This window comes from Anguilla anguilla, chromosome 8 (genome assembly GCF_013347855.1).
Source record: "Anguilla anguilla isolate fAngAng1 chromosome 8, fAngAng1.pri, whole genome shotgun sequence".
NCBI lineage: Eukaryota > Metazoa > Chordata > Actinopteri > Anguilliformes > Anguillidae > Anguilla > Anguilla anguilla.
Genome location: NC_049208.1, coordinates 26,655,993 through 26,677,023, shown reverse-complemented (window position 1 = coordinate 26,677,023; position 21,031 = coordinate 26,655,993). Strand labels below are relative to the sequence as shown.

Sequence of the window (21,031 nt, the reverse complement as noted above, 5' to 3'; positions counted from 1 at the left end):
AGTTTCAGTACCTTTGCAAGACACTGGGTGGTACTCAAGGCTTTCCCTGAATTTCAGACCTTGAAGCAAAAGCTGTTTAGCAAACATCTCCACATTATTCCTCAAACTATCAATGTCTTGAGAAGCTTCCATTTTTTGAGTTATTGCACTTGAAATTAATGAATATATATTCCAAATATATGCCTGTGTGTATGCATATGCAGTCTACTAACTGTGCAGGTACTACTTTTCTGGAGCTTGTGAAAATACATGTTTTGTGCCATCAGGATATCTGGGACAGCATCAGCCTCTACACAAGGTCTGTGATGATAGTTTCACACTCCTCATTCAGGTAGTAATGACTCACCATCTGTGCGTTACTATACTTTTCATCACTGCATTTCCAATGGTTTGAGTCACTGGTGCTGCTACACATACTGAAATACCTTCCATTTTAACATACTTTATCTACAAAGAATAAACATCAAGATTAAATATTTATTTCCCATAAGCAAGACAATCACCAGTATTATTTGAAGATGAAAGAAACCCACATAGGTAGTTGTACCCTGGTGGAAATGGAGCTGGATTTATAACCAGAAAATTGTGGCTTTAAATCCCAGCTGAGGCTGTACTATTGTGCCATTGGGCAAGGTGTTCAACCAGAAGATGAATAATTAAGCAACATTATAAATTTAAAGCTAAGTCAGTCAGAAAATAAACAATAGGTGTTACACGTTGTCACAAAATCACCAGAGAATTGGGCAAGGCTTCCCATGTTTGATTTGTGCTTCACATCTTAAGTCATACAGGTCAGTTCCAATTATGGCATTAGGTGAGCGCATCCCTTCTCTGCTGAAGCTGAACTGGGCTTAACAGAGTCAACCCTGGGGACCCAGTCCACAGATTTACAATTGATTGCTACCTGGTGTGCTTTTACGTTTCCCTCCTCGGTGATCTCTTAAACCATGGTGACGTCAGAGCTCCAGTTCCTCTAGTTTAATTATCATGCTTACCCTGCAGGATGCATAATCTACTGTGCAGGTTGGGCCAAATAGAAGCAAAAATGCTCTAAAATGAATCTAATCTTTTTCTTATAATTCACACAATAAGCAGTAAATATACATGTCTAGAGACTATACCTCCTGTTTCATGAGATATGACTTAAAAGTCATGTTTAGCAGTCACGATGTGGTTTGCTTCACATCTCATTGAACACACTTTGTAGTATAGGCTTAAAATGTCTTTCTGCTATAATGCTAATTATTTTAAACTAAAATAGAAATGTGTATTCTAGCACTTTTCATCCAACCTGCAACTTTCATTAAAAAAGGTCTCAGACTATGACTTTAAGACAACCACATTCAGTAAGGTAAATGTGCCACAGAGAAGTGCTAAATGCTAAGAATGTTTGTTGCAAGGTCTGAAGTGTAAGATCATCATTTTTTAAATTAGTTTTAATAGTAACGAAATACCTCCCATTATATAAAAATAAATGGTGCAGAACCAGCATTCTTTTGGACTTGGAAATGCACAGAAGTGGGTCTTCATGTCCTCCTTCCATTTTGAGTGAAGCCACAACCCCCAATCCCCTGACAATGTGACAAATGATTTAGACCTCACACAAACAGCTGTAGGGATCCAACATTTATTTACCCCCATTAACTTTACAATAAAACCATTGACATTTTTAAATGTTAGCAAAAAAGAGAACAAAATTGTCAAGAACTTATTTACAGACAAAAATGCAGAGTAAAGGCTTACGTTTTACACATGACAACTCCGCCTCCTTTAAAACAGTGAACACAGTAGACTGAAAGCTCAAATGTGTTTTTTAGCCAAAAAGAAAATTTAAGTACATTGTAAACAAGCAAAAAGACAATGCTTTTTGAATCTTTAAAAATGCTTATTTTCTCTATACAGCACAAAATAATTGAAATTGGGGTAAAATATAGGAATGTAGAACTCTATAAGTTGGTCATATTTGTTTTAAATTCCTTCTAACAGTCATTTAACATGGAGAAATCCATTCTGCTCCATGTAGTTGTCATTTTTCAGATCCTGGAAGATGATAAAAATAAAATGTTATAGGGGTGCCACGCTATTAAAAAAAGATGTAGCGTTTTTGCCAAGTATTGGAAAAAATGGGACATCTGATTCCATCCATCAACGAACAATCCACTCCTACAATTCCATCAACCCCTGTACACATTAACAAAAATTATTTATGGGAACAGATTTATTAATTGTTTTGCCAGAAACGTGATAGTTCTATCTGTAACAAGCATACCAGGGCAGTGAACTGTTGGTCAAATTGACATAGTGATCTTTCAAATTATGTAGGGTCTTTCGTATTATCTAGGATCTTTTTAACGAACGTGGCACAAGGAGTCTTTCACGCACATACATATATACACACACATATATACACATGTATTTTTACATGTATATATATGTGTGTATATATACACACATATATAAATATATATTTTTTTCCTTGAAAAACAGTTCAGAGTTCAAGATAGCAATCACTCCTGTGCGGAAGGTGCGGCAGGTGTTGAGCTGGTGTCCTCTGCAGGTTTTGCAGGCTCAGCGGCTGCGGCCTCTTCTGCCTTGGCCGTTGCGGTGGCCTGTGCCTCCTCTGCCTTGGCGGGGGTCTCCTCAGCCTTGGGAGGTTCTTCTCCCTTGGTTTCCTCCGCAGGCGCAGCCTCCTCCACCTTCTCTGCCGCGGACTCAGCCGCAGCACCATTGGCCTCCTGCTTCTCCTCAGCCACCTCCTCCTTGACCTCTCCGCTGCTCTTCTTTGACTTTTTCAGCGAGATCCCCTTGAACTTAAAGGAGTTCTTCAGAGAGAACTTCTTCTTCTTCTTCTTGGGTGCCTCCTTGGCGGCCTCGCCCTCGGGCTTGGCGGCCTCGCCCTCGGTGACAGGTGCTGGCTCAATGGCATCCCCAGCAGCCGGCTCCTTCGTTGCCTCTGCAGAGCCATTGCTAGCTGCTGCGTCCCCATCAGGTTTAGCAGACACATCCCCATTTGTCTTGACATGACCGTTCTCCTATAGCGAGAGTGGGAGGGAAGGGAGCAGAAAAATAATCAGTACCGCCTGCTTTGTGAACAACACAGAATTACATGAAAAACATGCCTATACTTATATTCAGAAAATAACATTTTGTTTTTGAGAGAAATTAGAGAAAACTGTCACGAACACAATATTAGAATGAATTGCTCCTAATGTCGAGTTTATTCTGCGGTTTAATAATATGTTTTGGCAGGCTTACTAAGCGCATATCGAAACGCTGGCAGGCGACGCCTTGCAGTTTCATATAGAACCGTAAGGGGTCTGTCAAGTTCCAGAGATCTAGCGCGAACCACATCGGCGGCAGCATATTCAGACAAAAGAGCGAAAATAGCGTTGCTCCCCCGAGTCATAGCAATCTTTAATGCTCGCCAGCCAGCCACGCTTATTTTTAATTCACCATGAATGAAAGTCATCGAGTTTCTACACAGAGTGGCCAGTGTATAATATAATTTCATGAAATGTAGTCTATTCTGGCATGACCACATGCAGTTTTAGGGGGGCAGTCAGATTATCAACGTTAGCAATCCAGCAAACGCTAGCCATCTTAAATACATTCTGCAGGTGGGACCTTCGGCATAGCTAAAATGTTCATCAACTGATAGGCAGTAAAATTGCGACAACCTTAAGAAATGCATAAATGGAGATAAACTCTAAATGGCTTTGGAAGAATTATTTCTAGCTAAAATTCGCAGTGGGAAAGGGGTGGTAGTCGGCTAACGTTAGCTGATCCCGATGTTCATTTTTTCACTGAAGACGTTACAGGTAGATAGCAAGTTCCTCTGCTTTCCTGGTTCGTGTAACGTGTCATATATCGATAATATAACTTTTGCATACATTTAGATAATATTTTGTGTACGTTACTGTATTAATTAATTCCCTATATTTTAAACACTAAGTTGGGTATTAAGTTGCAACTTGTGACAAAGTCGTATAAAATTAAAGTTACGTTACATCGAATACGACTCTTTTTAAGCAATACGAGCAAGATAGTTAGGGTAACTAGCTAATTATAGGCTACCTGATGCTCAAGTTAACGCTACGACCCCTCATCTGATTTCCCCTAAGCCATTCAGCCACCATACATATCATTCACTAACGATACTATAACGTTTAGTCAAATAAATAACAAAAAACGGTATTGTTACCATCTTTTGCCTCAGAACCTTGACCTTTCACACAACACACAATTAATTATAATTTCAGCTAATTTCCATGGCAACGTTTTTCAGCCCTAACTAGCTCATCAGCATGTTGTGGGTAAGATAATAACACTAACGTTGCATAGGTAAGATCGGTTACCAAAAACTGTCAGTAACGTTGGCGTTATTTCTGGATGTGCAATGCAAACGCGTGTGGGTGCCTACCTGGCCATTGGTTTTAACTGCAGCCGGATCAGCAACGGCGGCTTTTCCATCCACAGCCACTCCTCCCTTAGACACTTGGGATCCCATTTTATTTTATTGTGCCTGTAGATAACAAAACAAAAAATCTCAAAAGCTAATTTCTATTAAATCCAGCCCGTGGAGGGTTATGTGCATCCAAATGTGGAATCAGAAAAAGCCTTGGTTTTTATTTTTCTTTAAACCTTGAGTCGAAAAATTGTAGTTTGTCCAAGCTTGCGATCCTAAAGTCCCCGCGCTCACACCACGGACACTAGACGCTCTATACAATTATATTTTCTACAACAGTGCTTGAAAAATAACCCTAGACTCCACCCATGGACGTCATAACAAAGCAATACCCAATCGAAAACGGCGGGCTGGGACACCATCGACTACTGAAGGCTTCTCTTTGCTTTGAGTAGTGCTAGTAATAGCTAAATGGCTAACGGAGATAGCCTGGTAACTTTGGTGCTTGAAGTTGTTGTAGGGATCTTTCGGACAAAAATCAACGAATTCAAGACGAAGCACGATAGATTTAACAATATAGAAGAAAATACACTTAGGCTGTAAAAAAACAGCGTCTTAGGGCTGAAAAAGGAACGTCAACCGCTGCGCTGCCATGCGTTCAATTTCAACAAGTTAATAATGGTCTGACCCATGGGCAGTAACGCAACTGTTGATGGATAATTGCTTGCATTAATTTAAGCACAGAATGGCCACACATTGAGTTTAATGGTGTGTTGCAACAGCAAGGCACGTAATACCCAGTCGTACGAAGTATGGGCAGCTTTGGATGCGTTGTTCGCTCTGGTTGGTAAGAAAATATTTATGCGCCAGTGTAGATTGAGTATGCCAAATATATTCACATTGGAGAAAGAAAACTGCAAGATGGAAACCACTTAACATTATAAAAATCATCTGCAAGACGTACTTCATAGTAGTGATGTATAATTTGTATATGCACACAGCCTTCTAGCAGAGACGTTTTTGGAGCATGACACTTTACAAAGTTTACACTTTTACAGTTTACAAGGCAGGAATGTGAACACGGTTAGCCAACGAACAGTGCTTATTTTAAATACAGAATGACTGAATATGGCAAAGCAGTTCAGGATGTTCTCATTCATTAAAAAAAAGGATAAAAACTTGATAGTGGTAAATCAAAGCAGTTTTGTTGTATATTGTACACAATCTAATCCTTCTTGGCTTCTTGAATGCTTCAGTCATGTGTGTGGATTGAGATTCATTGTATTTCATGCATTTCGAATGTGATTCGCTCCCTTTTCTCAGATTAGACAGATTGCGTCTGTTAATTCACGCAAGTGTGTTTAATGTAGCCTGCATCTATCACAGTTACGTTTATTTCGTAGTAAATGTGCTGTTCCAGTAAACGTGCTTTCTTCTCGTCTAATTAGCATGGTATCGGGACTGCTATGAGGACAGTAACTAAAGTATTTGTGAAAGGTCTTTCCCAGTGGTCCTGTTTGCTGTTTTACACCCAGTGATACTGTCCTACTGAGCTTTGGCCAGTCCTGCCTGACGGCTCATTCCACCCCACCGCCCACACTCCTATTGTCACACCCACCTAGTGACTATCATTTCACATCTTCATTAAATTGCTATGGTATGTTTCAAGGCACCTCCCAACTGGTTTTACAGTATAGTCCTGCCTCTTGATGTCCTATGGAGAAATAGCCTGCAGTGGTCATTAATACTCCACCTTGTTAGTGAAGAAATGGTATCCCTAGACATATGGTCCTCTTCCTCTGCTTATTTTTACTACTGGACTTCACTTAAATGACTTTAATAGCCCTGGTTTCCACTTGTTAAATGTGCACTTCAAGGTCCCACTTTCACTGTGAGAAATGAGAACAAGCTTTTATGTAGCCCTATATATAAACTAGTTTCCATGGACTTCTTGAATGGCATAAAGTCCCTACTGTCTTATTGAGGAATGCGTGGCATGCAAATGATACCAAAGACTTATTCCCGTCATTTATGTGTGTCTGTTTCCAAGAATGGAATAACCTTAGGGGTTAAACATTCCTGCTCTCTTGTTAGTGAGGGAATGCTGAAAGGGTGTTTGAAAATAGCCAGATTTGAAAATACCCCCCCCCCCACCCCGGAATTCTTCAGTGCCTTTGTGATGTGGTTTATTTTTCGATGACGAGCCCACACACATCATTCTCATCTTGAATGCGTCAAGTGCTGTTTTTTCCTCCAGTTTATAGACACAGGCTTTCTTTGTCAGGATGTCACTCAGTGAAACACAAGTAACCCCAGTCCTTCACAAAGAGTATCACTTTTTTCATATTAATTATTTGTTTGTTTATTTATTAATTCATTCAAAATCCCTTGATATTTGGAGAGAAAAGACCGTGACAGTCAGGATTTGCATGAGAGTGGATGTGATCATTTGTGGCTTGAACGGTATGATATGCTTTTGAGCAAAAAATCTGGATGCATTGTGAACAAATCAAATTTACACCAAGGGCTGTGCTAAAGTGACTTTTTTGACCCCTCCAATCATAATAAATGTAATACTTTTGATAATTTCAGCCTGTGTTTGTCGCAGATGTGCAAGCGGGTACAACATTTGTCACTGGGAATCAGTGTGTTTCCGATTTCAGCTCCCAAGATATGAGGAGGTACAGCAGTGCATTCTGGGATATTGTTGAAGTGCTTGAAGGAAGGCTAGGCCACTGAGAGTCCTAATTCCCTCTGGCTGTGGTGGGGTGGACTAATTTCAGTAGCGTTCAACACAGGGTTTCTTATCTTACTCTTCTTTTTTTTCTTCTGGGAGTCAATGGTTCTTTTTGTTTGGCTTCCCAGATTTCATGCCCAAACACGGGGCAAGATTTACATCCTCAAAAGGCCCTATTGTTCTGTTTTCAGTCAGCCAGCTGATGAGCATCACACGCCAGGGGGAGGGCAGATGAGAGAGAATGAAAGAGATAGGTAAGAGCAAGTGAAAGGGTGAAATAGTAAGAGTAAGTGCTAGTGAAGTGGAGAGTAAGTGGGAAAGTGACAAGGAAGAATTGTGTAACACATCTGTGGTGGAATTGTAAATGAATCTAGATGTTTCTGTTGGTACACTTTCATTTCCTTCAAAACAAATACATTTAAAGCATGCACAAAATGCGTGTTTACTATCGCGGCTAGAACAAATAGCCCATCCTGTGTTGTTTTACATATGTTAAGCAAGAATGCACTCTATATCTGCATGAAGTCCTGGTTTTAACAAATTCAATTTAAAATGAATTGTTTAAAATTCAGAACTTAGGAGACGGTTCCTTAATTTATAAATGCATACAACATAGCATGCTATATATTTACATCATAGCAACGTGAGGAGAAGGGTGTGTAAGCATGGGGCACATTTGTCATGTTTACACAAGCTGGAAGATGCCATTAAAATCTCTTCCAATGTTGTTGTGTTGGTGTTGTTCAAATTCAGTATGCATGATTGACTGCCGAAAAGGAAGCAGACCCTGGAGGAAACTCAAATTCATTTGACAGTCATGCTCAACACTTTCTTCAAGGTGACATTATTCATGCTCCAAACTCCTCTACTTCCTTTATAAATGTCAGTTGCGATAGCGCTGCAGATGGGGCTCTGTGTAGCACGGCTCATAACGAAGCTATGTTGTAACGGGTGGCTCCCTTTCAGCGCAGCCTTGTCACCACAACTGCGTTTTCTCTCAGCGCCTCCTCTCTCTCATCGTCAAAACTGAACAACCGGCATTGTTGGGGTTGCATGATTTAATGTGTACTGGTCACTTCACAAAGCGTATACAGTTATAATCACCCAACCAATTCTAATGATTACCTCTTGATTAAAGGCAGCTTCCCTCAAAGTAACACAGAGATACATATGGCATGGCCCAGGACAGGTTTCTAAGAGGGAAAATAAATGTACACAACATGCAACTTTCTTACAATGGTTAAACGATTAAAATAAATTATCATATTTTTCTAAAGGCTGATGTAGGGAAATAATCTAATTTGGTGGGCCGAAGTAAGTAAGGACTAGTTTTGTTGTTATAAACGGCATATGTGTGTTTCATAAGTTCCATACCTCTGTGATATACTAGTGATTTTTTATTTATTTAAAAAAATCTAATTTAGAGGCTATCAGATTTTGTTTATTTTTAACTGAAGCTTAAACACTAAATATTTCTAAATATAAAATTGAAAACATGAATAGTTATTTTCCTTTTAATTGGGTTCTCATATGTCATTGGCATGTTTTCAATTATATAGAAACATTCCACTTAAATTGAATCCTTAGATCATGTGGATCATATCGACATGGATACTCTATATGCAGTGATGGTGGTGGAGGGCAAATCATGTCAGGTTTATTACCTGTGTATATGTCAGGTAAAATAAAGCTCTAGTTTCACATTGTTACAGTTCAAGATTAAATACAGCTGAACGTTTGAATTCTGGGAAAGGGCAAGGTTTTTGGATGAAGATTTTCACAATTACAAGAATAAATGTGCATTGACACCAGGTCCTCTCTGTTGCTTTTCAGCTGTGAGCCCTGGCCTGGGGCAGAAGTGGTAGGGATTGTGGTGGATGCTGTTTGATGCTGAAATTCAGCATTACTTATCGAGCGCGCTTAGTGCCTGAGACCAGTCTTAACTAGGCCAGCAGTCTTCTCTCAGCTGCGGAGAGGAAAAAAACGCGGCTGTGCCTGCCAGCTGCAGACAGTTGTTCCTTTCACAGCCCACACGTACACGCATGTGCACATGCACAGTCGTTTGTATGAGAAAGGGGAAATATTTCCCCATGTCTGCATTGTTCATTTTAGCACCAGGTTATCGCGAGAAACCATCGTTTCCCATGTTGCACTTGAATCCATGATCAATTCTGTCTCTCAGTCTTGGAAACAGACACACAGATCTCTCAAAATACTATATGTGAAAACACACTTTCTATGGTGTATACAGTATATGCATAGGTGGCAGTGTAGTATAACATTGGGAAACTGGGCTTCTAATACAAAAGGGTACATGTTTACTTCCCAGCTGGGGCATTACCAGTGTATATTTGAGCAAGGTTCTTAAATGGCATTGCTTTTGTAGAAATATCCCGCTTTATGGATTTAATGTAAAACTATTCTGTGTACAAGCCATTTAGGATAAGAGCATATTGTTAATGTGTATCACAATCAATTATTTGTAGCTACCCATGCTTCAGTCACTCTTACACTATTTCCATGTCCTAGTTTTTATTTTTTTTATTTTAATGCATAGGTTTTACCACATGTAAAATTTTTAATGGTGTGTATGTTCCTGTAGGTCAACTACACATTAAAGATGGAGCTGCACACATTTCTCACAATGGATTGAAAGCATAAGACTCAGGTTTATGGCTCAGAAGCCTCAGAATTATACCCTTCACTGGTTTGTCTTTGGAACAATGCATTACTCCCTTGCTTCCTGCAAAAATCCAATCCTGTTCCAATAGAAAAATCTGTTCTTTTTGAATAAGGAATGCACTGCATATTACATTTGATCAGCTGGAGTAGTGATCCCACACACTCCATTCACTGCTTTTATTGGAGAAACATTATATTGCCATGTCACTGTGCTACACATCCTCTGTTTCTGCCATGTTATGTTAGGGAAAGATTAATGCTTACAGGCCCTCACTTACAAGTAGAGTGACAATCTTATGTGTGTATGAACTGGAAACTCCAACCCTGTCAAAAAGGATAAGCAAGTAAGTTAAGGAACTGAAATCTTAAGCCGCGTTTCCACCAAAATTACCCGGAACTTTCAGTCCCAGGAACTACTTTACCAGGAACTAAAAGGTTCCTTCAGCCAATGGTTGTCTGCGTTTCCACCGGGGTCTAAAGTACCGCGAAGATTAGGCAAATTAGCCCACTGACGTATGAAAAAGTTGTCGTCGGTCCATCTGTCATATGATTTCTTCTGTAACCCCATACTACCACCGAAGTAGCCTACATTATTATTTTCTAATAACCGGGACAGCCCGGAGGGGTTTATTCCACTTATATACAACGGGTTACCAACAATGACCATATATGGTTACTTTTGTATTTATTGATTTTCATATATCGTCTCAAACACATTCATTATGTTTTTATGCGAACATTCGCTTTCATGTCTTGACATCCGTGTCTGTATAACTGGCAACAACAGCAGAAAACATGCACACGTTGTAAACAATTTGCTGTTTGATTATTTTCTCGTCGTCAATTCCATATAGGCTAATCGCAAAATGACAAGAATAGAACGAAAACTCGGACTTGCGTGAAAATGTAAATAGTAGTGGTACAGCCACCGTTGGCTTTCCTTCGAAGTTACTGCTAGCCGAGCAGCGAAGTGTGCCCTCCAGATGCGAACCATGCACTATAAATTAGTCCATAGTCTTCCTGGTCTTTTCGTGGAATTGAAAAATGGCAGTAAAATTGAGTAAAATTACGGCAGTCTGAAAAAGCTAAAGGGAAGATTACTAGAATTAACCTGTTATTTTACCCGGACAAAAAGTGCGGAAGGTGATTTCCAGTTTGCTTGTACTGTATCACCAATGTTAATTACGCAGAACTACCGCATACCTCTCATCTGTATCAAACGTTTTGAGTCAATTACAACGGGCTAACAAAGAAAATCCGGAAGAAAATATTCAGCAACCGAATTAATCCGTTTTAATGTTTTGGTAGCCTACGTAATATGCTGTCCCAGCACGAATGCTTAGCATTTTATAAAACGAATACTAAAGCAAGAAAAGAACAGAAGAGCACACGTTATAAGACGTTGGCAGGCTATAACCAAAACTAGGCTACTGCGCCGCATAACATACAAGTTTGATTTGAAGTTATTATGAAAATAAATAGTTGGTTTGCCGCTGCATATTTTCAAACATGGCGGGTAATGGCGGAAAATAAATACAACACAAAGGCTGCGAGTACTCGACCAATCAGAAATGTTCAGCGCTGCAAGCTCCACCCAAAAGGTTCCTGTACTTTCGGAAAGTACTACCCCCCAAGCAGGAACGTTTTGGGGGGTAAAACAAAGCCCCCAGAACTAAATTTAGACCCTAGTTCCTGCGGTGGAAACGCACTGAGTTCCTCAAAAGGTTCCTAGTTCCGGGGTATAGTTCCTGCGGTGGAAACGCGGCTTTAGACAGCGAAAACAAAGCATTTCCTTTTTGATGGTGATGGAAATCAATAGGCTTGCTTACTTTGAAGCTTCTTTATTAATAGTGGTCAATTTGCTTGCTTAAAGCAACATCCTGGTCCAAGTGACTGCCTGTACCCAGCAGGTATACAGGCAGCTGGTGGGTGAGGTTAGTTTTGGGCATCAGGAAGCCTTTGCTCTGCCCTGTTCACAAGTGACAACCTTTTGCAAGTGCACAGTGGGTGCTCTCTCTCTCTCTCTCTCTCTCTCTCTCTCTCTCTCTCTCTCTCTCTCTCTCTCTCTCTCAGTGCTGCCCTGAGTCCCCGTCTCCTGGGTTCAGACAGGGCAAAGGGGAAAGAGAAGACACGTCAAACTGAGCTTTTCTTTCCAGAAAGGGGAAGTGGTTATTTTTGTATTTTTGCTCTTGGTGTGGGCTGGCTCGCCACTCGTCGGGCACAATAATCACGCGCACTTGCGATGGGAGGAAGTGAGAGCCCTTCTGCCCGTTGCACTTTTAACACACGACCTGGGTTTGATGAAAGAAAAACCATCTGTAAGAGTAATACGAGGGTTCCTCTAACAGACTTCTGCAATCGATTCGACTGACTACTTCAGTTAGGAAACCAAAACTCTGATCAAAGCCCTGTAGCAGAATGAACTAATGTACTTCTGGACTCAGGCATTCATCCAGAGAGAATGCAGTGGTTCACATATTACATTCTACCCATTTAGACATCTGCATATTAACTGGTTAAAACTTATTAAATTCAGGTTCCTCTCATTTGTTCAAGGGAAGTGTCCCACCTGTAAATCCAGCTGAAGCTGGATTTAGCTGAAGCAAAATGCAAATGCTGAATTCACATCACCCAGAGCTGCTTAGGTTATTGCTCCACAAGTTCTTTCCCACAATTTACTGGGCACCAACAGTTATCATCAGTGAGGAATCCATATTTCCTCTGATTGGTTGTGCCTCTTCTGTAGTATTATGTAGCCTGTGTGAAAAAAGCAGTCATTGGTTTGCTGGGAGGTGCGTTGGAGGAGTGCACGTGCTTCAGCTGCAGCGTTACATGTGTGGGTGCAGGTGGCACAGCAGTAACTCATAAGGCAAATTAGTAAATTCCAGACTGAGGGGAAAAAAAATAGAAAAATGTGTACATATTCACTACATGCCCACTACATGTTTGATGTGATTTACACTATATAGAAAATCAGTGCCCTCTGCAAAGTGGGTGTGAGGAAAAAACTTTAAGACCAAGCAGACTTGAAGGAAATTCCCAGCATATGCACATGTAACAGTGCTAGAGGGTATTGTTAGGACATGGGCATCTTAGATATAGTTTCCCCCAAAACCTGTTTTCTTATTAGCATTACACAACAGGTCCTTGTGTCTTGAAAGGATGCCAGACAAGCCTGTCCTCCCCCGCTACTCCCTTCCCCCACCTCTGCCTCTGCCCTAGGTTTAAAAATAGCCTGTTATCGTGCATTCCAACATGTCAGATTGTATGTAAATTTGCCTTAATGCTTTCTCATTTGCATCTATTGTTGTTGTAATAAGGTCATTGTCATGCTCATATGTCAGAAGGAATTTTCCCAGTACCTCACCATTTAGCCTCAGACGCCGTCCCCTTACTCACTAGGGGGAGGGGTTGTACAGGAGGGCAGATCCCACCCCGTTATGTGGCACTGCTAGGGGCTAGGAAATGGTGGCTCATACATGTTACAGCCATACCGGTCTGTTTTTGCTTTGCGTGGAAGTTATTTGGCAGAATCAATATTTGTATTTCTAATTGTCGTTCATAATATGTCCATTAGATGTGTTTTATGAGTGTGCTTTCTGCGAGAACCCCACCTGGATGAGTGAACAGGTAGGGATCCTGTCCATCAGCCCTCCCTCTCATTCAGGCCTCATAGGCTCTCTGTTTGAAATCACAAAGGAACATGTGGGAGGGAGTGAGAAAAGAGAGAGGGAGAGAAGTGCAGTACTGATGAATGAGATGATGGCACACTGACCCACTAATGCTGCAGTTGCAGAGCCAGTGGGCCTGCTCTGTCCTACTGAACTGTTTGTGCATGCACACGCACACGCACACACATACACGCACGCATGCACACACACATACACACACGCACACACACGCATTCACACGCCCACACACACGCATACCATATTGGCTGGATTGATTTCCTTTTTACATCAGAAACAGTTTGATGTAATTCTGGTGAATTAATGTCATTCCATTTTGCACAATTTACCTTGTCATGAGGGGATACTCATGTTTTGAAATGTGTGTCAGAACTGAACTAATTCAGAAACAAAATGCAAAATGAAGGTAAAGGTATTACAAAAATACACAAGCAGTCTTAAACAGGTAAGACTCACAGCCTGGGCCTATAAACGGCTGATGAATGATGTACCTTTTCCCCCTTTATACTTCTACGCAGCAAACTGATCAACAACAAACCAGCACTGATAGAGTACATTTTACACTGATTTGATCAGCTTTACGTTCATATGAACTCTGTCATAGTTGAATTAACTCAGAAGACGTTTCTGTGTAACAGTCCCATTGGTGTGAATGACTCAGACCCAAAGTGAGGGACGGGGGAATGTTTCTCAGCTGTAGCACTAATTCTCAATGTCATTAAATGCCCTAGACGACAGGCACAGCATCAAGCCTTTTGAGCTTGCCTTCCTCCGCTGAAACGGAATGAAAATGATTTATTTCTGATTCTATTTCTGAGGCTCAATTTCCGTCTGTGCTCCAGGATGTCCACTTACCAAGGAATTTGTAAAGATGCGAAGGGGAAGATGGGAGAGTGACAGCAGTAAAAGATTAAAGGAAAGGCTCTAAGTATAGCCCAGTCCAGTGAAAACATGACATATGCGTGGAAGCTTGCTTTCCTCCCTCATTCATAAGGTGAGCAAACTCTATCTCCCTCTCTGGCATCTTTAGCTTGTCCCCTCTGCCAAACTATTTCTAGCCTCCCATGATTGTTAGCATATTATTCAATACAAAATAACGTTCATGGTTTGAGATGAAGGGGGGGCCTTCCTCAGATGTTCATGTGTTTTCCACACAGCCGTCTGGTGTATGACTAACAAACTATCTTACACTGACATCACAGACATTAGACTAGCTCAATGATCTCCTCCACTCATAATATAGTACTAGATGCCACAGATCATGGAGGCAGAGGTTGTTTACAGGCGGCTTGGTAATGAGCAGTGCTCCCGGGCTGGCTCTCATTCCCATTCTCATTTGACAGAAATCCCCCCTACCAAGCTTAACTACTGTCTCTATGCTATTATCATAGTGAATCAGTGTCAATATGAAGCGGAAGGGTGCATGCTAATTTTTGGTGCTGCCATGTTAAAGTATAAATGCACAAGGAAACACAATGGTGATAACCAAACATGGTAGTCTGGCATGGCAGTGGAGCTGTGGCTATTGTCTGGGCTAAAGCCTCACACAATAGTTCATTCTCTGCTGGAGGTTTAAATAAATTGGGAGAGTCTCGCACAATCCAATGTGGACACTAAATCATGTTCATACGGTGAGCCGAATTCAGATATGAATTTATATGATATTAATATAACAGCTGCATTAGAAGAAAGAATGTACACAAGCAACACCAACAATGGAACTAGTTATTGTAAAAAATTTTACAATGTGAAACTCAAATGAGTCAAGTCTTTGTAGAGATTGAAAATCAACTTCACTTCATCAATATAGAGAATGACTATCCATATTTGTAACTGCTGATATAAATTCTAGTGGTGCTGGCTTGAAATTATATATATATATATATATATATATATATAATTACTGTATGTCCTGACATTCTGCAGATTGTGGAAACCATTTTTTATTGCTGTCATTTCTATCCAAATTATTCCAGTTGTGTTTATCAATGTTTGTATTTAGACAAAACAGGATTTGAAAACCAGATATGGTTTTATCACACTGTTTCCCTCTTAATACAATGATATCTCCTATAATAGTAGCAGTAAAACAGGAAACAGACCATGATAGTGTTGAGGAAGTAGAACTGCTGGTTTTTATGACAACATTTCTATTCTTGTACTCATCCTTTTGTATTTTTGGGCTTTCCTTTGACCGAGTCTATATGTGGACACATTTCAAAGAGCTCAGGTTATATAAAGTCTCTGAAAATATGAATTTTCCTCCTGTAGGTTTGAATTGGTTGATAGCATCCAAACAGATTTCTTGCTGCAGATCATCAGTGTACATGGTGGTTAAGGAACTGTGTTTTTAAATCAGGCTTTAGGTTAAAACTGACTGTGAGACACTGCAGTAATAACCTTGTGCATGGTGCTTAACCTCAAGCTGTTTCAGCATACATCCAGCTGTACAAAAGGGTGGAATGTGGAGAATGTAAGCAATGCACGTATCTGTGTATCTCAGCGTCTGCTACGCAAAGAAGTAATTGGAATTACAATGGCTGGATTTCAAGCATTGATTGCTGATTCCCAAATGAGAGGGGGAGGGCTATTGATAATAAACTCCATTGGAATTTCAGCACAGCGTACTTGCTCCTCTCTTTCCGCACATCCATTTTTACCCTGGAGTGCTGCCATACATACTGCCTTTCTTTGGTCAGACGTTTTTATTTACATTTAGTCTGGCTGGCGGGGGTGCCTATCAATGCCGTCTTCCTCAGACGTCCACTATAAACAGTCAGTGAAAAAACCCAAACAGCTCCCCTCCCCGACACAGAGGCCAGCTTGCAATGTGGGCATAAGGCCGCAGGCTGACAAAGCTCAACTTTGTCTTTGGTTGCGCAGCAGAGTAGTGAAAAAGTATTCTGCCTCTCAGTTTTCGGGCGTGAATGGGAAACCCATCCTTCAGATACCATGGGCCGTCCGTGAAGCATTTTCTTCCCGCATTGAAATCAACTCGTAAGGAGCTGCAAATGAGCCGATGCATTGCAGCAAACAAACAGCAGAAACACCTAAGAGGTAACACAGCTCCACACAGATAGCCCGATACCAGACCATATGTAGCAGTCACTGCTAATGAATCAGGGGGCCGGTTTCGCGCAGACAGTCTTGCTGTGGTGCTTCCAAAATTATACAAAACACTCTCAGTTCAGAGGAATGCTGTGACTGGACCACAGAGACAAGCTAACAAGGAGCTAATGTGTTAACAGCATTTATACACAGCTGATAAGGTGGTAGTAGTGCACCTGGAGCAACGCTGATAAGACTCAAACAACTCTGCCTTATGTGTTTCATTGCAGCACTGATAAGCATAGCCTTGTAGCTGGCTGATATTTAAGCTACGGAGGTCAGAGCTTCTGACGGGTTGCTTCAAGTTTTGACTTCGTTTGCTATGTGATAAATAAATCCAGGAAATGTTATGGAAATTTATTGTCCAAGTTTGATGCATACAGAAATAGAAAACTGAGCTGAGCTAAAGCCCTGTCACCTCACTGAGTACTAGATTGCAAGAGAAAGTTACAAAGAAGAGGGGAAAAGACTGATGGAGAACTAAGTTGCCTTGGCACTAGAAATCATCAGGAGTGAATCACCGGCCATTTTGGTTCCCACCAGGCATGATCACATGATCAGCGAGTGGGAGCACCACCCTGGTGTGAGAGCCAGCTCTCTGTGCCTCATCCTGAGTGGCGTCAAAAAGAGAAGCAACAGGAAGAAATAGATTCATATACAGCTGGCTACAGTCTGCGAGTCTCCTTTCCTCTCAGTCTCAGTGCAGCAAAATAATTACACACTGTGTAATAACAAAATAATTACACACTGGTAATAGCCACACTGTTTGTAGTAATATTGCCTTGACCATCAAAACCACTATCGCTCATGTGTATACCACTGCTGAAACTATCACTGCTTCACTTCTGCTTTTAATACTTTTTCTGCAACAACTGCTACTACTAGAAGCGCAACTGTTCCTGTTGCTGTCACTATTACTACTACTACTACTGAACTACTACTAATGGCACTGCTACTACTAATACTTGTGAAAATGACCAGAGTGTACATAGGTTCTAGAGTGGAAAACAGTGGGACACTGGGATTCAGTGGAGAAATCCCATCTCTCCTCTGACCTTCCCTATGATGGTATTCACCTCACTACCACCTACACTGGCTCTGTGTGAGAACTGAAACAGAAAAATATCACTGCATCAAAAAGCACTTTTGCATATTAATTGTGTCAACCAACAAAAGCCTCTGAGCAGTTGGGAAGCTCTACCAGAATACCAGGAATTATTCACAAATGTTGTTCACTGGACAGGGTGAACCAGCTTCACCACAACTCATTAAAGAGATGCTGTAATAAATAAATAAATATGCTGTAATCTAAATAAGTTTAAATCTTTGGGCCAAGCAAGGAGTGACGTCTTACTCACTGGGAGAAATAATTTATTTGGTTTTATTGATTTCTTAGCAGACATAGGTTTCAATTTATGCATTATTCATTTGTACATCTGGACATTGTTTAGAAAGCATTCAGTTTGAGTACAACAGCAGTTCCTAACCTGGGAACTGCACCTGACACCTCCTGGCCACAAGCCTAGTTTCTTATCCACCATGCCATATTGCTACCTCCGTAGGATCTTCATTCTCATTCAGTGGATATCACATTACACATTTGAATACAGAATTTCAAGACAGGGCCAATTTAACATCATCATGGTATTTTAAAGAAGTCCAACATGTCAGCACTAATTTTGAAATATATTTACTTTATAATGTGTAATTTATGATTTTAATTTATGGTGTGATGATTTCTGAGGGCTTACTTAAATTAAGTGTTGTTTCCAAGGGCAAAATATTGCCATTTTGGTTATGAGTGACATGGAATGCACAGAGGTCTATCTCAATCGTCTACTCATGCATTTCCATAATCAACCAATCACACACACACAACACATTTTCTCATATCCATCCAATCATATGCACACATCACCAGTGGAGCGCCTTTTTTAAACCAACAGTCAGATCTCTCCAGTGCTGCTTATTGTCTGTGCTGCTTTTGCATGCTTTATGTGCTACTGCACAGAATTGTGCTCACCCCAGCTACCACCTGTTGTTTGGATCTGCTTCTAGGTACGAGGGGGGGGGGGATTCATTCCCCCTTTTCAGAAGAGGAGATGAATTGTTCCCCCTGTTAGATAGGGTAGTGCACGTAGGTGCATACATGAAGCAGATCCATTCAGGAATAAACCAAAAGATGTTCTTACATATTCCTAAAAATATTTAATATGTTGTCGTGACTGAAATTAGTTTGAAAAACTGGAACTGCTATTCACACCTGCGGTTTGCGTGCGCTGTATGTGTATGTGAAACTCTTGAGCGTTCCTTGAGACCCTTTCGTGAAGCACCACAAAGAAAGAGGTCCCGGTTCCCCATTAGCCAGGCCCTTACACACGCACTCTGCCTATTAACGCACAATCACTATTGAGAAAATGGTTTCATTTGGCCATTGACCAACATGCCTTGTTTTTCTCTCATTTAGGTTGTTGCCATTTTATGGGGGGGGGGGGGGGGGCTGTCTTTTTTTCCCCCATCCTCCCACTCTCTCTTTCTTGGTTCGTCTCTCCCTTGTCCTTCGTCCTTGCGTGACCAGCCATCTTTATGACCCTTTCTATTCATTTTGTCTCTTTATTTCTGTGCCCACCGAATCCCCTCATCCCCGTGGTTTCGCTCTCCCTCTTTCTCTCTCGGCTGTGTGGCAGCCGGCAGGCCGCTGGTGAGAATGTGGGGAGGGCTTGAGGGACAGAGAGAGGGCACGCCGAAGCCGAGCGATGGCTGTGACCCGGCGGATTGCCACTGAGTCAATAACACTGGCCCCTGTGTTCAATGGGAACAATGGGAGGGAAGGGAGGCAGGGGGTGGAGCTACGGCCTGACAGCTGGGGAAGAGCTTGGCTTCAGTTAAGCCTCAGACTCTGTCAAAGCCACAGACACACACCACACCACACAGACCGGCTTTTTATCTCTGACAATGAGGAGGGCATACATCCGTTTGTGTGTGTGTGTGTGTGTGTGTTTTGTGTGTGTGTGTGTGTGTATGTGTGTGTGCGGGTGTGTGCGCATGTGTGTGTGTGTATGTATGTGTGTGTGCGTGTGTGTGTGTGTGCGTGTGTGTGTGTGTGTGTGTGTGTGAGAGACCGAGAGAGAGAGAAAATATGCTGACAATATGCTTTTGAAGAAAGAGAGATAGAGGGAATTAAGAGAGGAAGTATTGGTTAATTTTATGTTTATGAGTATGCCTACGTCCTAAGTCGAGTTTCTGTTAAGGAAAATTACATAAGCAAGTAAAAAATGTACATTTTTCAAGGTACAATATATTTCTTGCATATACTGCACCTGTGTGAATCTGAAAAGCCGAAGGACAATGGCAACATAAGTCTAAACATAAATAACACAGTATTGAAGATCAATACATAAAGAGCGCTACATATGACCTTGAAATATCGATATTGCTATAAATTCCTAATATGCGCCAAATTTGATTTGGGACATGAATGAAATGCCCATGTGGAAGTTTGATCTTACTGAAAAAACTGATGTATGCAGTGAGTTCATGAGACAGAGAAAACTGTACCATTATTACCCAGCAATCAGTGCCCCAGCTTCAGCTGCAGCAGACCCCCGCCCCCCCCACAACAGAACACCAACACCACCTAGTCGCCATGACAATGAAGCTAATCTGCCATGGAAAGGCTGAGCCAATCAGAAAGCAGAGACCCGTGTAACACTAGGTGACCCCTAATAACAGCATCAGTCCGGAACAGGGCAGTCATCAGAGGCCCCCTGTCGATGCAGCTCCCACACAAAGCCTGGTCCTGAGATTATTGACCTGTGGCTGGATATAGATACCAATACAGGTATAGAGTCATATCTATACTGTTGATATGCGGCAGGGATGCCATTTTCCACAGCAATGCCCTTAAGCTATATGCACAGTAATGTATCACCATGACACACTCTTTATGCATGGATCTAATCTTACATTGCTTGAATTTTCCACTATGTCATTTAGGTAGCTGTAGCTTGTGGTAAAGTTTACTGTCAAAGGGAAAATACTTTGGGATGTGGCTCCCTGTAAACAGTCTGGTGCCTTAAACATGACCCTGTGAGGGTGCTGGCTTCCTGAAAAAACTTTTGTTTTATGCAAGTTTTCTGCCACTCTGCTGGTATCTATTGGATCCTAACCCTAACACTGGAGCACTGGAATATTGAGGCGAAATTGATCTCTGATATTAATCTCGTATCACCTCTGACACCTCCATCAGGATCGTTCACCATCGCTAACTGCATTCCCCAGATGTCACGTCCGACGGCGACAGCTGTCTGTCAAATCGAAAACACATCTTTAAGCAGATCTGCTACAGGCTTACAGACACTTGGCTCAAAACAGCAGTCAAAACAACCACAGTCTGGAGGACAGGGACAC

At 41.4% G+C, this 21,031-nt stretch overlaps 1 protein-coding gene across 1 annotated transcript; it reads right to left on the bottom strand.

Annotated features, from left to right (window-relative positions):
• Nucleotides 1–1,611: 1,611 nt before the first annotated feature.
• On the bottom strand, nucleotides 1,612–4,740 carry marcksl1b (MARCKS-like 1b). The gene is made up of 2 exons (XM_035428972.1): nucleotides 4,421–4,740; nucleotides 1,612–3,032 (listed from the first exon to the last, which is right to left on the bottom strand). The coding sequence occupies exons 1-2, from the start codon at nucleotides 4,505–4,507 to the stop codon at nucleotides 2,508–2,510; spliced, it is 612 nt and encodes a 203-aa protein (XP_035284863.1). The 5' UTR covers nucleotides 4,508–4,740; the 3' UTR covers nucleotides 1,612–2,507.
• Between the last annotated feature and the right edge of the window lie 16,291 nt (nucleotides 4,741–21,031).

What these genes read in the sequence shown, in the direction of transcription:
- marcksl1b (XM_035428972.1), bottom strand. Translation starts at nt 4,507, where the DNA reads ATGGGATCCCAAGTGTCTAAGGGAGGAGTGGCTGTGGATGGAAAAGCC. An exon ending in CAGTTAAAACCAATGGCCAG is followed by an intron (nt 3,033 to 4,420) that starts GTAGGCACCCAC and finishes CTCTCGCTATAG; the next exon opens with GAGAACGGTCATGTCAAGAC.